This window comes from Piliocolobus tephrosceles, chromosome 6 (genome assembly GCF_002776525.5).
Source record: "Piliocolobus tephrosceles isolate RC106 chromosome 6, ASM277652v3, whole genome shotgun sequence".
Taxonomy (NCBI): Eukaryota; Metazoa; Chordata; class Mammalia; order Primates; family Cercopithecidae; genus Piliocolobus; species Piliocolobus tephrosceles.
The window spans coordinates 49,317,526-49,332,848 of record NC_045439.1 but is presented as its reverse complement, the minus strand read 5'-3'; the positions used below and the strand labels follow the sequence as shown (position 1 = coordinate 49,332,848).

The 15,323-nt window shown below is 42.6% G+C and overlaps 1 protein-coding gene and 1 pseudogene across 1 annotated transcript in view; one reads left to right on the top strand and one right to left on the bottom strand.

Annotated features, from left to right (window-relative positions):
• Window positions 1-15,323, bottom strand: part of ARMH4 (armadillo like helical domain containing 4) — a 155,945-nt gene that overhangs the window by 87,124 nt on the left and 53,498 nt on the right. Inside the window, exon 5 of the mRNA XM_023231328.2 lies at window positions 8,475-8,732. Within this exon, the coding sequence (XP_023087096.1) occupies window positions 8,475-8,732 (258 nt within the window). The remainder of the gene's footprint in view (window positions 1-8,474; window positions 8,733-15,323) is intronic.
• On the top strand, window positions 13,627-14,283 carry LOC111554752 (annotated as a pseudogene).

The following is a 15,323-nucleotide window of genomic DNA, read 5'->3' as shown; positions in this document are numbered from 1 at the left end:
CTCTTCAAGGAGAACTACAAACCACTGCTCAAGGAAATAAAAGAGGACACAAACAAATGGAAGAACATCCCATGCTCATGGATAGGAAAAATCAATATTGTGAAAATGGCCATACTGCCCAAGGTAATTTATAGATTCAATGCCATCCCCATTAAGCTACCAATGACTTTCTTCACAGAATTGGAAAATACTACTTTAAAGTTCATATGGAACCAAAAAAGAACCCACATTGCCAAGACAATCCTAAGTCAAAAGAACAAAGCTGGAGGCATCACACTACCTGACTTCAAACTATACTATAAGGCTACAGTAACCAAAACAGCATGGTACTGATACCAAAACAGAGATATAGACCAATGGAACAGAACAGAGCCCTCAGAAATAATACTACACATCTACAACCATCTGATGTTTGACAAACCTCACAAAAACAAGAAATGGGGAAAGGATTCCCTATTTAATAAATGGTGCTGGGAAAAGTGGCTAGTCATAAGTAGAAAGCTGAAATTAGATCCCTTCCTTACTCCTTATACAAAAATTAATTCAAGATGGATTAGAGACTTAAGTGTTAGACCTAAAACCATAAAAACCCTAGAAGAAAACCGAGGCAATACCATTCAGGACATAGGCATGGGCAAGGACTTCATGTCTAAAGCACCAAAAGCAATGGCGACAAAAGCCAAAATTGACAAATGGGATCTAGTTAAACTAAAGAGCTTCTGCACAGCAAAAGAAACTACCATCAGAGTGAACAGGCAACCTACAGAACAGGAGAAAATTTTTGCAATCTACTCATCTGACAAAGGGCTAATATACAGAACCTACAAAGAACTCAAACAAATTTACAAGGAAAAAACAAATAACCCCATCAAAAAGTGGGCAAAGGATATGAACAGACACTTCTCAAAAGAAGACATTTATGCAGCCAACAGAAACATGAAAAAATGCTCATCATCACTCACCATCAGAGAAATGCAAATCAAAACCACAATGAGATACCATCTCACACCAGTTAGAATGGCAATCATTAAAAAGTCAGGAGACAACAGGTACTGGAGAGGATGTGGAGAAATAGGAATGCTTTTACACTGTTGGTGGTACTGTAAACTAGTTCAACCATTGTGGAAGACAGTGTGGTGATTCCTTAAGTTTCTAGATCTAGAAATACCATTTGACCCAGCCATTCCATTACTGGGGATATACCCAAAGGATCATAAATTGCTGCCATAAAGACACATGGACACGTTATGTTTATTGCAGCACTATTCACAATAGCAAAGACTTGGAACCAACCCAAATGTCCATCAATGACAGACTGGATAAAGAAAATGTGGCACATATACACCATAGAATACTATGCAGCCATAAAAAAGGATGAGTTCATGTCCTTTATAGGGACATGGATGAAGCTGGAAACCATCATTCTCAGCAAACTATTGTAAGAACAGAAAATCAAATACCACATGTTCTCACACATAGGTGGGAATTGAACAATGAGATCACTTGGACACGGGAAGGAGAACATCACACACCGGGGCCTGTTGTGGGGTGGGGGGATGGGGGAGGGATAGTATTAGGAGATATACCTAGTGTAAGTGACGAATTAATGGGTGCAGCACACCAACATGGCATATGTATACATATGTAACAAACCTGCACATTGTGCACATGTACCCTAGAACATAAAGTATAATAAAAAAAAAAAGAAAAAAAGAAAAAAAAAGAAAAGAGTAAAGACAGCTATAATAATTCTCAAATGACAAACCGATAGCTTTATCCATCTGGAACATCAACCAAACTCTAAAGTAGCCAAAAATGATCTCTTCTTGAGATGGAACAATGCCACCCTCAAGCTCTTAACCAGAACTCATGAACTCAAACCTAACAAAGATAATAATTTAACCAGATTGGTCATGGGATTCTTAGAGGATAGAAGAGACATAGATGTGTATCACCAACAAGAGAAGAAAACAGAACAACACAGAAACCACGTGTGACACACATGGTAACTGCCCCCTGGCTCCATCCATTCCACCCATCATGTGACCACAGGCCCCTTGCCAACAATTGTTCAGAAATGGGCATGAACCTAATCTCACCCAAGCAGGGGCATGGTATAGTCTACTGGGGGATTCTTGAAAGGCTGCCTCTCCCTTAAGAAAGAAGTACAGTGGCCAGGCACAGTGGCTCACACCTGTAATCTTGGCACTTTAGGGGGCCAAGGCAGACAGACCACTTGAGGTCGGGAGTGCAAGACCAGCCTGGCCAATATTGTGAAACCCGTCTCTAGTAAAAATATAAAAAATTAGCTGGGCTGTGGTGGTATGTGCCTGTTATCCCAGCTACTCGGGCAGCTGAGGCAGGCGAATCACTTGAACCCGAGAGGTGGAGGTTGCAATGAGCTGAGATCACACCACTGCACTCCAGCCTGGGAGACAGAGTGAGACCCTGTGAAAAAGAGGACAGGGGAGGGAGGGGAGGGGGGGGGACGGGAGGGAAGGGGAGGGGAGGGGAGGGGAGAGGAGGGGAGGGGAGGGGAGAGACACAGTGGGCCAGGCATAGTAGCTCATGCCTGTTATCCCAGCACTTTGGGAGGCCAAGGCAGGCAGATCACTTGAGGTCAGGAGTTCGAGATCAGCCTGGCCAACATGGCAAAACACCATCTCTACTGAAAATCCAAAAATTACAGGCATGGTGCATGCCTGTAATCCCAGCTACTGGGGAGGCTGAGGCAGGAGAATCACTTGAAACCGGAAGGTGGAGGTTGTAGCGGGCCAAGATCACGCCACTGCACTCCAGTCTGGGTGACAAAGTAAGACTCCATCTCAGAAAAATAAAAGAAAGAAAGAAAGGGAAGGGAAGGGAAGGGAAGGGAAGGGAAGGGAAGGGAAGGGAAGGGAAGGGGAAGCACAGTGAAAAGACAGTTGCCTTCCTTCTCTGAACGATGTCTTTTCTTAAACCTGAAATTGTTGCAGCCATTACAACTAAAAGGAAGCCAGCCTGAGGGCCAAATCAACACACCAAGGATGCACAGCAAAATGGAAAAAACTTATGTCACTGCTGACAATTGGGGTTCTGTATCAATAGACCAGGAGCTTTATTTCTGGACTTCTTGTTTTGAGAGAAAAAATGTATTTCTTCATTCTATAAACAAATTTAAGTTAGGATTTCTACAATCTGTAACTGAAGGCATTCTAACAAATATAGCAAGAAAAAAGAAATGAATTTCTAGGTATTAATTACATTGGAAATAAACATTAAAATGGATATGTTGATTCATCTTTGGTCATATCGATTTTTAAACTTTAGGGAGGATAATTGTGTGATTTATTATAGCAACAGGATAAGAAGCAGTGTGGGTCACAAAGTCTGTTCTCTGTAGAGGTTCTTGTTAATAAATGTGAAAATGAACCTGTTAGATGAGAGAAGAAATTAATTCTGCATATGTGAATAGAGAGCTTCCTATATGCTACTAGCATTTGACCCATCTGTCAATACACCTCATAAACATGGAACTTTCACTCCTGATGCTCTCTATCCCAACAACACACAGTTCACTCCACAGTCACAATTCCCAAGAGCAAGATGAAGAAACAAAGTTCTCTCCCTCCAAAGCTTCAGAGGCAATGCATATGTAACAGTGCAGAAAACAGAAGTACAGAAAATTTGAGGCCTGAATCTACTGCTTTGCCTTAGAAAGTCATCTATGTTCCTGCTCTTGGCACTTCACAGGAAGTGAGACTATAATCTATTCCAAGAGTTTGCATTATTTTTAGTTCACTACCCACCTCAATCTGTTCATTTTTAAAAATTTATATGGGTTTTAGCGTTTGCTTTGGAATACCATTCATATTGTAAAAATGGAGGTGATAACCTATAAATAAAACAACCCCATTTAAAAATAGGAATGAAGCGGACAGCCAATTAAAGTGTTATCATATTAAATAGAATTACTTTTCAAAGGATCTCAGTGTTTGCATTTTTATTGATTCATTACAGGAAAAAGTATACGTAATTTTACAATGTTTACACTCTGAGCATAGCTGCCATGAGGCTTTGCTTACAAAATGCTGCTGCTCCTTAAATACCTATTGAAATCTGAATCCATTTCCTATAGAGGCTGTAATAAATTACCACAAACGTGTGGCTTCAGATAACACAAACGTATTACTTTGCAGTTCTGGAGGTCAAAAGTCTGAACTGGGTCTCACTAAGCTAAAACCAAGATATTGGCAGAGCTGTATTCCTTCCAGAGGCCTTGGAGGAGAATCAGTTTCCTTGCCTTTTCCAGCTTCTAGAGGCTGACAGCATTCCTTGACTGATGGTTACATCACTCCAACCTCTGCTCCCGTCATCACATCTTCTTTTCTGACTCTGAACCTCCTACTTCCCTCTTATAAGAACCTTTGTAATTATAATGAGCCCGCCCAATAATCCAGGATAACCTCCCCATTCCAATTTAAAGATCCTTAATTTTTTTTTTTTTTTTTTTTTAGACAGCGTTTTACTCTGTCACCCAGGCTGGAATACAGTGGCATAATCATGGCTTATTCCAGCCTTAAACTCCTGGTGATATGGTTTGGCTGTGCCTCAACCCAAATCTCATCTTGAATTGGACTTCCCATAATCCCCATGTGTTCTGGGACGGACTTCGTGGGATGTGCTTCGATTATGTGGGCAGTTTCCCCATGCTGTTCTCATAGTAGTGACTGAGTTCTCACAAGATTTAACGATTTTATAGGGGGCTCTTCCCCCACTGCAATTTTCCTTCCTGCTACCATGTGAAGAAGGACATGTTTCCTTCCCCTTCTGCCATGATTGTAAATTTCCTGAGGCCTCCCCAGCCCTGCAGAACTCTGAGTCAATTAAACCTCTTTCCTTTATAAATTACCCAGTCTCAGGTATCTTTTCATAGCAGCATGAGAATGAACTAATACACCTGGCTCAAGTAATCCTCCAGCCTCAGCCTCCTGAGTAGCTGGGACTACAGGCACATACCACCCTCAGCTAACTTTTTGCAGTTTTTGTAGAGACGGGGGTCTTGCTATGTGCCCCAGGCTGTTCTCAAATTCCTGGTCTCAAACAATCCTTCTGCCTCAGCCTCTCAAAGCACTGGGATTACAGATGTGAGCCACTGTGCCCAGCCTAAAGATCCTTAATTTAATCAAATCAGTAAAGTCTCTTTTTCCATGTAGGGCAATTTATTCACAGGTTCCAGATATTAGGACACGGACATCTTCAGGGAGTCATTATTCCACCTACCATAAAATCCATCACAAAGAAAGAAAGGGTTTCTACTATTTTACCTGACCTGAGAGTATTTAGTAAACTGTACCATTTAATATTGATCCAGAAGTTGTTATTTGTTTTGAATTACTAGGAAATATTCCTGTCCTTCCAAGAAAAGGTTGGTGGGCTAATAAAATTCTAGACCCAGACACTCCTCAAACACAATCTTCTCACAGTGAGAAGAACAGTTTGAAATACTTGTTCCTTGCTTTGGTTCCAGGACACCCACAATGCTGAAAACATCTTGACAAAATGAATTTATTAGAAAAAGAAGCAACAGCAAAAAGTAAGAGACACCTAGAGAAATAGTAAATAATAAGAAAAAGTCTGATATATTTTTAAAAACTCAGGATCTGGAGAAATCATTTTTAAAAGCATAAAAAATTACTAAACTGGTCTCACTAATTTAAGAAACTTAAGCTGTGGCTGGGCGTGGTGGGTCATGCCTGTAATCCCAGCACTTTGGGAGGCCGTGGCAGGTGGATCACCTGGGGTCAAGAGTTTGGGACCAGCATGGACAATATGGTGAAACCCTGTCTCTACTAAAAATACAAAAATTAGCTGGGCGTGGTGGCAGATGCCTGTAGTCCCAGCTGCTCGGGAGGCTGAGGCAGAAGAATTGTTTGAACCCTGGAGGCAGAGGTTGCAGTGAGTCGAGATCGTTCCACTGCACTCTAGCCTGGGTGACAGAGTGAGACTCCGTCTCAAAAAAAGAAGGAAGGAAGGAAGGAAGGAAGGAAGGAAGGAAGGAAGGGAGGGAGGGAGGGAGGGAGGGAGGGAGGGAGGGAGGGAGGGAGGGAAGGAGAGAAGGAAAGAAGGAAAGAAGGAAAGAAAGAAACTTTAGTTGTTCAAAGGGACTGAAATCAGGAGTCAGGACAGGAGGACAACAGATCTTTTTGTCCTAAGCCTCAAGCCTGACAAGCCTTAAAATTTAATGGCTATTAGCCAAAACAGAGAACAACTCAGGTGTTCATCAACAGGTGACTAGATGAGCAAAACATAGCATATCCATACAATTGAATACTAGTCAGCTATCTATACGTGTGTGTGGACATGTGTGGGAGTGTATGCATGTGTGTACACATGTGTATGTTACATATAACAAGAAACAAACTACTGATACATACAACATAGTTGAATCTCAAAATCATTATGCTAAGTGATCTATACCAGACACAAAATGGTATATAGCATATGATGTCATTTGTACAAAATTCTAGAAAATGCAAATGAATCTATAGTGATCAAAGAAAGCCAGTGGTTACCTGGGGTTGGGGGCTGAGGGAGGGATGGACTGCAAAGGGGCATGAGGAATCACTGGTGGTGGGATGATGGAAATGCTCTGCAGCATGATTGTGATGGGGGTTGCATGGGTATACATAACCCTCAAAACTCATCACATCGTACGCTTTCAGTGGGTGCAATTTATTGTGTATAATATATACCTCAGTAAAGTTGATTCCTTAAAAACCTGACTCCTATTCAGTGGTAAATTTGCATTGAGGAGCATGATAATACCACAGCCCAAATGATCATTTTAGCCTTGATTCAGAGCCTCCTTATAGTTTTCTAAGACCCTCTAATTACTTATAATTACTCACAGACGGCAAGTCCACTTCATAAGTGGTGAAGCTTCATTTCTTTAACCACAATCCAGGGTAGATGCCATATGATGTTCCTAATTCTATGCTAAGGCAACCCTGTCTCCCTCGCTCCTCTCTCCAATAAAGTGCTAGAGTGTCTGAATATCCATCCTATCCACATTGAAAAGCTGTTTAACTGTACATGATACCTCCATATTATAAAGCTGTGCACAACCCAAGGAGTCACTTTATGGGTAGATTTTTGTCTGTTTTCAATCTGTTCTGTATAAGTTATCTTTGTATTTTGTATCTTATTTCATTCATTTCAATCCTGCTCATGTAGAACAGGATTTCAGACTAAATATTCATTCACTTGTTCACAGACCAGAGTTCATCTTATTTTGTGTTTGTTTTACAGTATTTTGATATTATAATATTTTGATACCCTTATAAGTTTTTACCAGTTTCATGTGACATGTTTTTAAAGTAATCATTGCCCAATGCATGCTGAATTTGGCCAGAAAGCAATTCAAGAAATGCTGTCTGTCCCTTTTTATCTTCTTCCTGTAGCATATTCCACAGGAAATCCCAGCTACATTTCAACTACAATGTATATGCCAATCTATAGAGTGCAACTCCCAGAATTACATTCAGAGCAAAGGCCCAGACCAACTTCCAAGTTTTCAATGACATATCCCCAAAACTAGTATTTTTACCAGTTTTTGTGACTCTTAAACCTAACATCTGCCACACTGAAGGAATCAGTGTGCCCAGCTGTTAAAGACCAGGAGCATTTTAGGAAGAGTTTCTTTGGAGAAGAGATTACTTCACCTCAGGTCAAGGGAATAGGGCCTCAAGGAGTCACTGAGAGCTTAAGAGTGTCTCCCCCTGACGAGAGGAAAAGGACAGACTGGGGAGCTTCCCTGCTGATGTGGAAGGAAGTGCCAAGCTGAGGAGTAGCCTGCATCCTCCAAGTCTCTCACCACAAGCATGGGCCACAAATAAGAGAGGGTGAGCATGGAGTGGTCTGGCCACCCTAGCTGCTGAAATGAAATTGTGTTTGACAAGGTAATGCAGCCACAAGACTGAACAGAAAAATCACGGAACTGCCCAACTGCTTGCCTACAATCAGGGGAAGAACTTCCCCAGGGAACAAATTCCCAAAGGACAGAGTGGAACAAAAAATGGATTTGTTCTTTGACTCTTTCCCCTGGTGCTGCTTGTCCAGCATCCCGGTTACACATATCTCCTCCCTGTGCAGATGTCCTCCTAGAGCCTACAACTGTCTCCCAACTGGGAAGGAAAAACTGAATTTCTTCCAAAAATCAGGCAACCGTGCTCATAATAGGCAGCTGGAGACTGCTTGGAGCCTGGCTACTTAAGGGCATAAATATAAACATCGAAGAAATAACTGATAATTAAAAATTATCAGTTATTTGAGTTTATACTTATATTCTTAACCACCCATAAATGTAGAAACCACCCATAAAACACAGAAAATCCATTTTTCTGTACAATAGATGGCAATGAAAGAAGGCTGTCATCTTAGAAATATAAAAGGAGGGGAGAAGGGAGGAAAAGAGAAATACGGATGACTCTTACCCAGGCCTTGATTCTGCTGTTCCCACTCGAGGGCATCTGGCACCTGGTAGGTAGCTCCCTCCAACAGGTCCATGTTTCCCTGCTCTAAGCCTGGTTCCTGGGATGTGATACCAGGGAGGGTAAAACCTGGCAGCTCAGTGTCACCGTCCAAGCCCTCATCCAGTGAGTCTGCATCTTTATCGTCCTCATCTTCTTCCTCATCTTCATCTTCTTCATCTTCATCTTCTTCGTCCTCTTCATCCTCATCTTCTTCTCCCTCTAAGCAAAAAGAAATCAAAGGGAAGCATAAACATAAAATGAGTTTATGCTGAAACAAATGAATCCTTGGAAATGATCCAAACACTACAAAATAATTGTTTGGCCTTTTGAAACACATCTTTATAGCCAAAGTCAGACAATGTGAACTTTGTAGGATTATACACCCACCACATGTCCTAGAGTTTAAACTTTCAAAACCATAGTTATGTCAGATCAGTATCAGGTGTCATGTTTACTGGGAGTCAAAGTTCAAGCAATATGATTTGTTATTACAGTTATTTATATTTACAAGGGTAGTGAACATCCCCTTGCTGTTTTCTGGAGATCATTAAAAGTTTATCAGTTAGCACACTGAGATACTAACAGAACTTAAAAGAAGCTGTTCCCATCCCTTTATAGCTCATAATGTTAAAGGAGACAATTCATTATTTTGGCATGGTTTTTTCTATTCATCCACATCAGTGAGTAGAACTCACAACAATGTTAAGTGAGGAGCACATAAATTCACTCTTGGATCTTGTTCTCTCTAAGGAAGAGTAATCCAAGAAACTGGAAATAATTGCATCAACATTCTCAATCCAACTCTAAAGGAATTGGGAAATGGGATATTCACCAGGAGTGGTCAGAAAGGCAACACATTAAAAATTACCATTATCCCATTATCTTCATTGTAAGAGTTAACATTCACAATTTGCCATTTTCTTGATTTTTTTTTTTTTTTTTTTTTTTTTTTTTGAGACGGAGTCTTGTTCTGTCACCCAGGCTGGAGTACAGTGGCGTGATCATGGTTCACCGCAGTCTCAAATTCCTGGGCTCAAGCAATCCTCCTCCCTCTACCTCCCACAATGCTAGTACTATAGGTATGAGCCACAGCACTTCACCACAAGTTGTCATTTTCAATGCTTCAAGTGGAGTGGGTTTAAGGAACATAAGATCCCCAATTTCATTTTGTTTCACCAATGTTAATCTCCTAGCAACACTTCAAGGCCCCATCCTCACCATGGATGCACCCCTCAAGCCCCTGGTAAGCGCCCACAAAGTTCACAGAAGGCCCTCCCTTTGGTCTCACCCCTTGATTCTCGGCACAGCAGTTACTGAAACAGGTAATTCTCCCCCTATGGTGAAGAAAAGAAGGAAGGAAGAACAATTGGAGCCACCCAAGAATTTTGAGACTCTCCTTTTCTGCTTCTACACAACTTTCTCCACACATACTACCTTTCCTCTATCATTTAGAGGTTTTCTAAATTTTAAAAAAATCCCCCTTTTCTCTTTTTTTAATTTTTTTTTATATTTTTTTATTTTTTTTTGAGACAGAGTCTCGCTCTGTTGCCCAGGCTGGAGTGCAGTGGCTGGATCTCAGCTCACTGCAAGCTCCGCCTCCCAGGTTTATGCCATTCTCCTGCCTCAGCCTCCGAGTAGCTGGGACTACAGGTGCCCGCCACCTTGCCTGGCTAGTTTTTTTTTTTTTTTGTAGTTTTTAGTAGAGACGGGGTTTCACCATGTTAGCCAGGATGGTCTCGATCTCCTGACCTCATGATCCACCCGTCTCGGCCTCCCAAAGTGCTGGAATTACAGGCTTGAGCCACTGCGCCCGGCCAATCTTTTTTTATTCTTATATGTCCTTTAACTTCGTAGGATTAATATCTGTCACTATTCTAAAAATTCAACAAATATTTATCAGCCCCTTAATGGGTGCTATTACAGACCCTAGGGACAAAGCAATAATGTCTCTGCCTTTATGCAGCCCATATGCCACTCAGCGAGACTCACAGCAAACAAACAGATATACCAATAGACAGGTGACTCTACACTCTCATTAAAACTGGTAAGAAGATAGAAAATGCCAGGCACTGCTATTTTAGAAAGGGAGATTAAAGAAAGCTTTTCTGACAAGGTAAAGTTTGAACAGAGGCCATACCAAAATAATGAATTCTCTTGTTTAACTTAGGTCAGCATCTACAGGAAGAGCATTCCCAGTGGAGGAAATAGCAAAGGACCTAATCCTTAGGAAGGTGTGGCCTTGCTGTGTTCAAAGAATGGCAAAGAAGCCTGAGCTGGGAGGGACAGGGCAAATACAGGAAATGAGGTAGGAAGAAGCAGGCAGGGGCCAGATCCAACCATTTTTTTTTTTTTTTTTTTTGAGTCTTTTGTTTATTTCAATAGGTTTTTTGGGAACAGGTAGTACTGACTTATATTTTTAAAGAATGACTCTAGCAACAGGGTGGAGAACAGGCTATATCAAAGCAAGAGATGAAGCAAGAAGGCTAAAAGGAGTTCATTTAAAAACCAGGAATAGATTATGGTGCTTTGGACTAGGGTACAATCTGGAAAGAGGAGAGAGCTAGTCAGATCTGGGATGTAATTTCAAGGTAGAACCCTGCTGATAATTACAATGTGAGATGCAAAAGGAAGATCCCACATGACTGAAAACGGGATCTAAAAGATAAAGAGTCAAAGCAAGAATTTGTATTTGAGATATGGCAACTGTGTGATGGCCTATGGCATCCAAGGAAATGTTGGAAGTCTAGAAAAGTTTCAAAGCTAGAGATAAAAGTTTGGGAATTGCCAACTTATTAATAATATTCAAAGCCTTGAGACTGGCTGAGATTATCAAGAAGGTGAGTATAGACAGAAAGGGAAATGGTCCAGACCACATTCCCGGGGAAAGCCACCACTTAAGAGGGTGACCAGCAGAGGAAGATCCACACGGGAAACTAGAGTAACCACCGGGGTGGGAGAAAATCCAAGAAGTCTGTGGTGTCAGGGAAGGCAAATGAATAAAGCATCTCCAAGGGTCCGAGTAAGAGACTGACTGTCCCTCTGGCTTGGCATTGGGAGGGCATGGGTGACCTTGACAAAAGTTGTTTCTGAGGAATGACACAAACAAAGGCCAGGTTGGAGTGGTTCAAAAAAAGATTAGAACAGAAGACACAGCAAACAAAAAAATTCTTACCAGAAATTTAGGCTGGGCGCGGTGGCTCACGCCTGTAATCCCAGCACTTTGGGAGGCCGAGGTGGGCGGATCACGAGGTCAGGAGATGGAGACCATCCTGCCTAACACGGTGAAACTCTGCCTCTGCTAAAAATACAAAAAAAAAAAAAAAAGTAGCCGGGCGTGGTGGCGGGTGCCTGTAGTCCCAGCTGCTCGGGAGGCTGAGGCAGGAGAATGGCGTGAACCCGGGAGGCGGAGCTTGCAGTGAGCCGAGATCGCACCACCGCACTCCAGCCTGGGCGACAAAGCAAGACTCTGTCTCAAAAAAAAAAAAAAATTCTTACCAGAAATTTGGCTAAAAGGAGAACAGAGAAAATAGGGTGCAGCTGGAGAGAGACACAGGGTCAACGGTAGGGTCTTACAATAGAATATAGAAAATAGAACCTGCTTGTAAGTTAATGTGTCAGATCTCATCGAGAGGGGCAATCAATGAGGCAGGAAAGACAGAAGCAGCTGTGGGAGACTCTCCTGGGAGACATGGTATTATACAAGGGCTGCATGCCTAGACTCGGAAGCCACACAAATTTATCATGACTGTGTGATTTTGCACACGTTGCTGAATTTTGCTGTGCCTCAACCTCCTCATCTGTAAAACTGACATTATTCCTACCTCACAAGGCTGTTGTAAGGATTTCATTAGTTAATTTGTAAGGTACTTAAAAATAAGCCTGGTGCATAGTGGACAGATTGGCTTCTTCATAATGACTAAAAGAAGACAGGGTCCAGTGCACAGGCCTGTTTGGATACATCCTCCCCTGCAACGGTAGGAAAAAGGAAAGGCAGAGAAACAGGCACGGTGCAGGAAGGTGGGTAGATTTGGTGGATAGGTGATCTTTATGTTTCTTTTATTCTCAGTCAACTAAAAAAACTGGGCCGGGCGCGGTGGCTGACGCCTGTAATCCCAGCACTTTGGGAGGCTGAGACAGGCGGATCACGAGGTTAGGAGATCGAGACCATCCTGGCTAACATGGTGAAACCCTGTCTCTACTAAAAATACAAAAAAGTACCCGGGCGTGGTGGCAGGCGCCTGTAGTCCCAGCTATCCTGGAGGCTGAGGCAGGAGAATGGCGTGAACCTGGGAGGCGGAGCTTGCAGTGAGCCAAGATCAGGCCACTGCACTCCAGCCTGCGAGACAGAGAGAGACTCCATCTCAAAACAAAAAAACTGGAAAGGAAAAGAGAAATGTTGGTGGTTAGAGGAGAGAAGAAAAAGTGTGAAATAGTCGTCTTGGAGAGTGGGCGAGTAAATTCTCAGAGAAATGGGGCAGGACTGCCAGGCAGCTCTCAAGGCCCACTTCAGATGTGACATCATATATCTAAAGTGAGACCTGTTAAGATGGTTGTGAGTTTTTCTCAAGCCACATTCAGCTGCTTGGGTACAGGAATGGGTGGAGAGGTGAGTAGGCACAGAGATTTAACCAGCAGCAAGTTTTACCAGAAGAGCTCAACTGAGAGTGTGAGGGATAGAGAGAGGTAAGAAAGCATATTGATTGTGTGTGAAGGAGTAATTATAAAGGTGGACCAGGGACTCTAATTAAAGAGAAGTTGAAAAGGAGGCTGGATAGAGGAAAAATGATGGAAATTTAGATTATGAGGAAAACTATCAGGAACCATTAAAACTATCTGAGGACTTCCATGTCTTTATTTTAGATTCTTGACAGGTTTTCTCTCCTCCTCTTGGGGCTGGATCTGGAAGGAATGGCACCCCTTCCTTCTCCTGGAGTGCCCCTGCCTGTACCCCCAAGACCAAGATCACAGCTTCACAATGTAGCAGGGACTCCTGGCCATCCCTCAAAAGTGACTGTTTCTGTGCTGGAAAATGGAAAAACAGCAAGGGCCAGAAATGAACCAGAGTGCAGAGTGAGGCAGAACCAGTGAGTCAGAGTGATGACGTGGGGCCTCCATGCCAAGGCAGAAAGAAAAACAAGCAGACAGATATCCAGAGGAAAAGCCAAAGAAGTTGACCAGAGGGATTAAGCTGTGGGACACTAAGGCCCATATCACCTGCCACCTGTGTAGTGGGCACCTCATTGATGCAACCAGGGTGACCAAGTGTCTGCACACATTCTGTAGGGGTTGCCTGGTAAAGTATTTGCAAGAGAACAACACCTGCCCTGCATGTAGGACCGTGATGCATCACACCCACTCACTGCAGTACATCGGTGATGATGGCACCATACATGAGACTGTTCACAAATTGGTATCAGGTCTCCAAGCAGCAGAAATGAAAAGAGAGAGAGAATTCTGTCACAAATTGGGCATGCAAGTGCCTGGATAGATCAAGGGGGAGACTTGTTCCACAAAACAACACTTAGATTTCCATCAGAATGGTGAAACGAAAGCAGAAGACAGTTCAAACAAAGAGATCAAAACAGAGAAGAAGGAAAAGGACAATGATTTTCACAGAAGCGATGAGCAGGAAAGCAACAGCAGCAAGCTGTGGGGATTGAAAAGGAAATGCATCTGCCGCACAGCCCAAGCAATGGTCTGATAGCTAAAGAAGTTCACTGCCAAAAATCTTAACCTTTTGTCCTTCAATGAGGTAACAGTCAATCCGTAAATAGAAACTCTAGCAAGTCATTTCGTAGGTAAAAATGACACTTCTAAAATTCTTTGGGTTTTTTCTTTTTATATACAACTTTGTTTGGAGATTTTAACCAGAAAAAAATCTCAATTTGTTTTGCCTGCCCTGCCAGGTAGTATGATAGGAAACAGCAGTGAGGACTGTGAAGAGCCTAGAGACCATGGACATGAATAACCCACCATTAATAGAAGAGAAAGTGGTGGAGAGGGTGTGGAGAGGAGGGTAGGTGATAAAACTGTTTTAAAATATGCTAAAGATATTCCTCACAAAGAAGAATTCAGTTCTTTAATTTAACAAATGGATGGGTATGTAGGTGGGTTGAAGGAGAGATGGGTGAATGAAGGGGGGGGAGGGGGGAGGGAGAGAGAGAGAGAAATACTTCCAAGTTGTGGTAAATGCTGAGAATAAAATGAAACCTGGTGGCGTGCTGGGCTGGGTGGTGGAAGAGCGGCATGAGCACATGAGCTCAAAATCACTGGGAGCTCACCTCGAGGTGGTGTGATGTTTTGTGTGAAGATGTAAATTCTCAGCGGGAGACTAGCTCTGCACAGGTAAGAGAAGGCACTGGAGGGCCTTAGGTAGGGATACATGGTTTGGGGTAGGGTTTTAAAATATCCCTCAGGCTGTGTGGAAAATGGGTTATGGGGTAGAGAAAGGAAAGCAAGAGAGGTTGATGGCAGGAGTCCCAGGAAAGAAGAACCACGGTGGTGCAGTGAAGGTGGAAAAGTGGACAGACTTGAGATGTGTTTTGGAGACAGCAGTGGGTGGAACAGTGGCCCCAAAGAGATAAAACCACATCTGGGCCCCTAGAACCTGCAAATGTGACCTCGTTTGGTAAAAGAATCTTTGCAGGTACAAGTAAGTTAAAGATTTGGGGATGGAATAGTCTTGGATTATCTTGGTGGACCTTAAGTACAATGACAAAAGTCCTTATAAGAGTAAGGCAGAGGTCAGGCACTGTGGCTCACACCTGTAATCCCAGCACTTTGGGAGGCCAAGGCAGGTGGATCACCTGA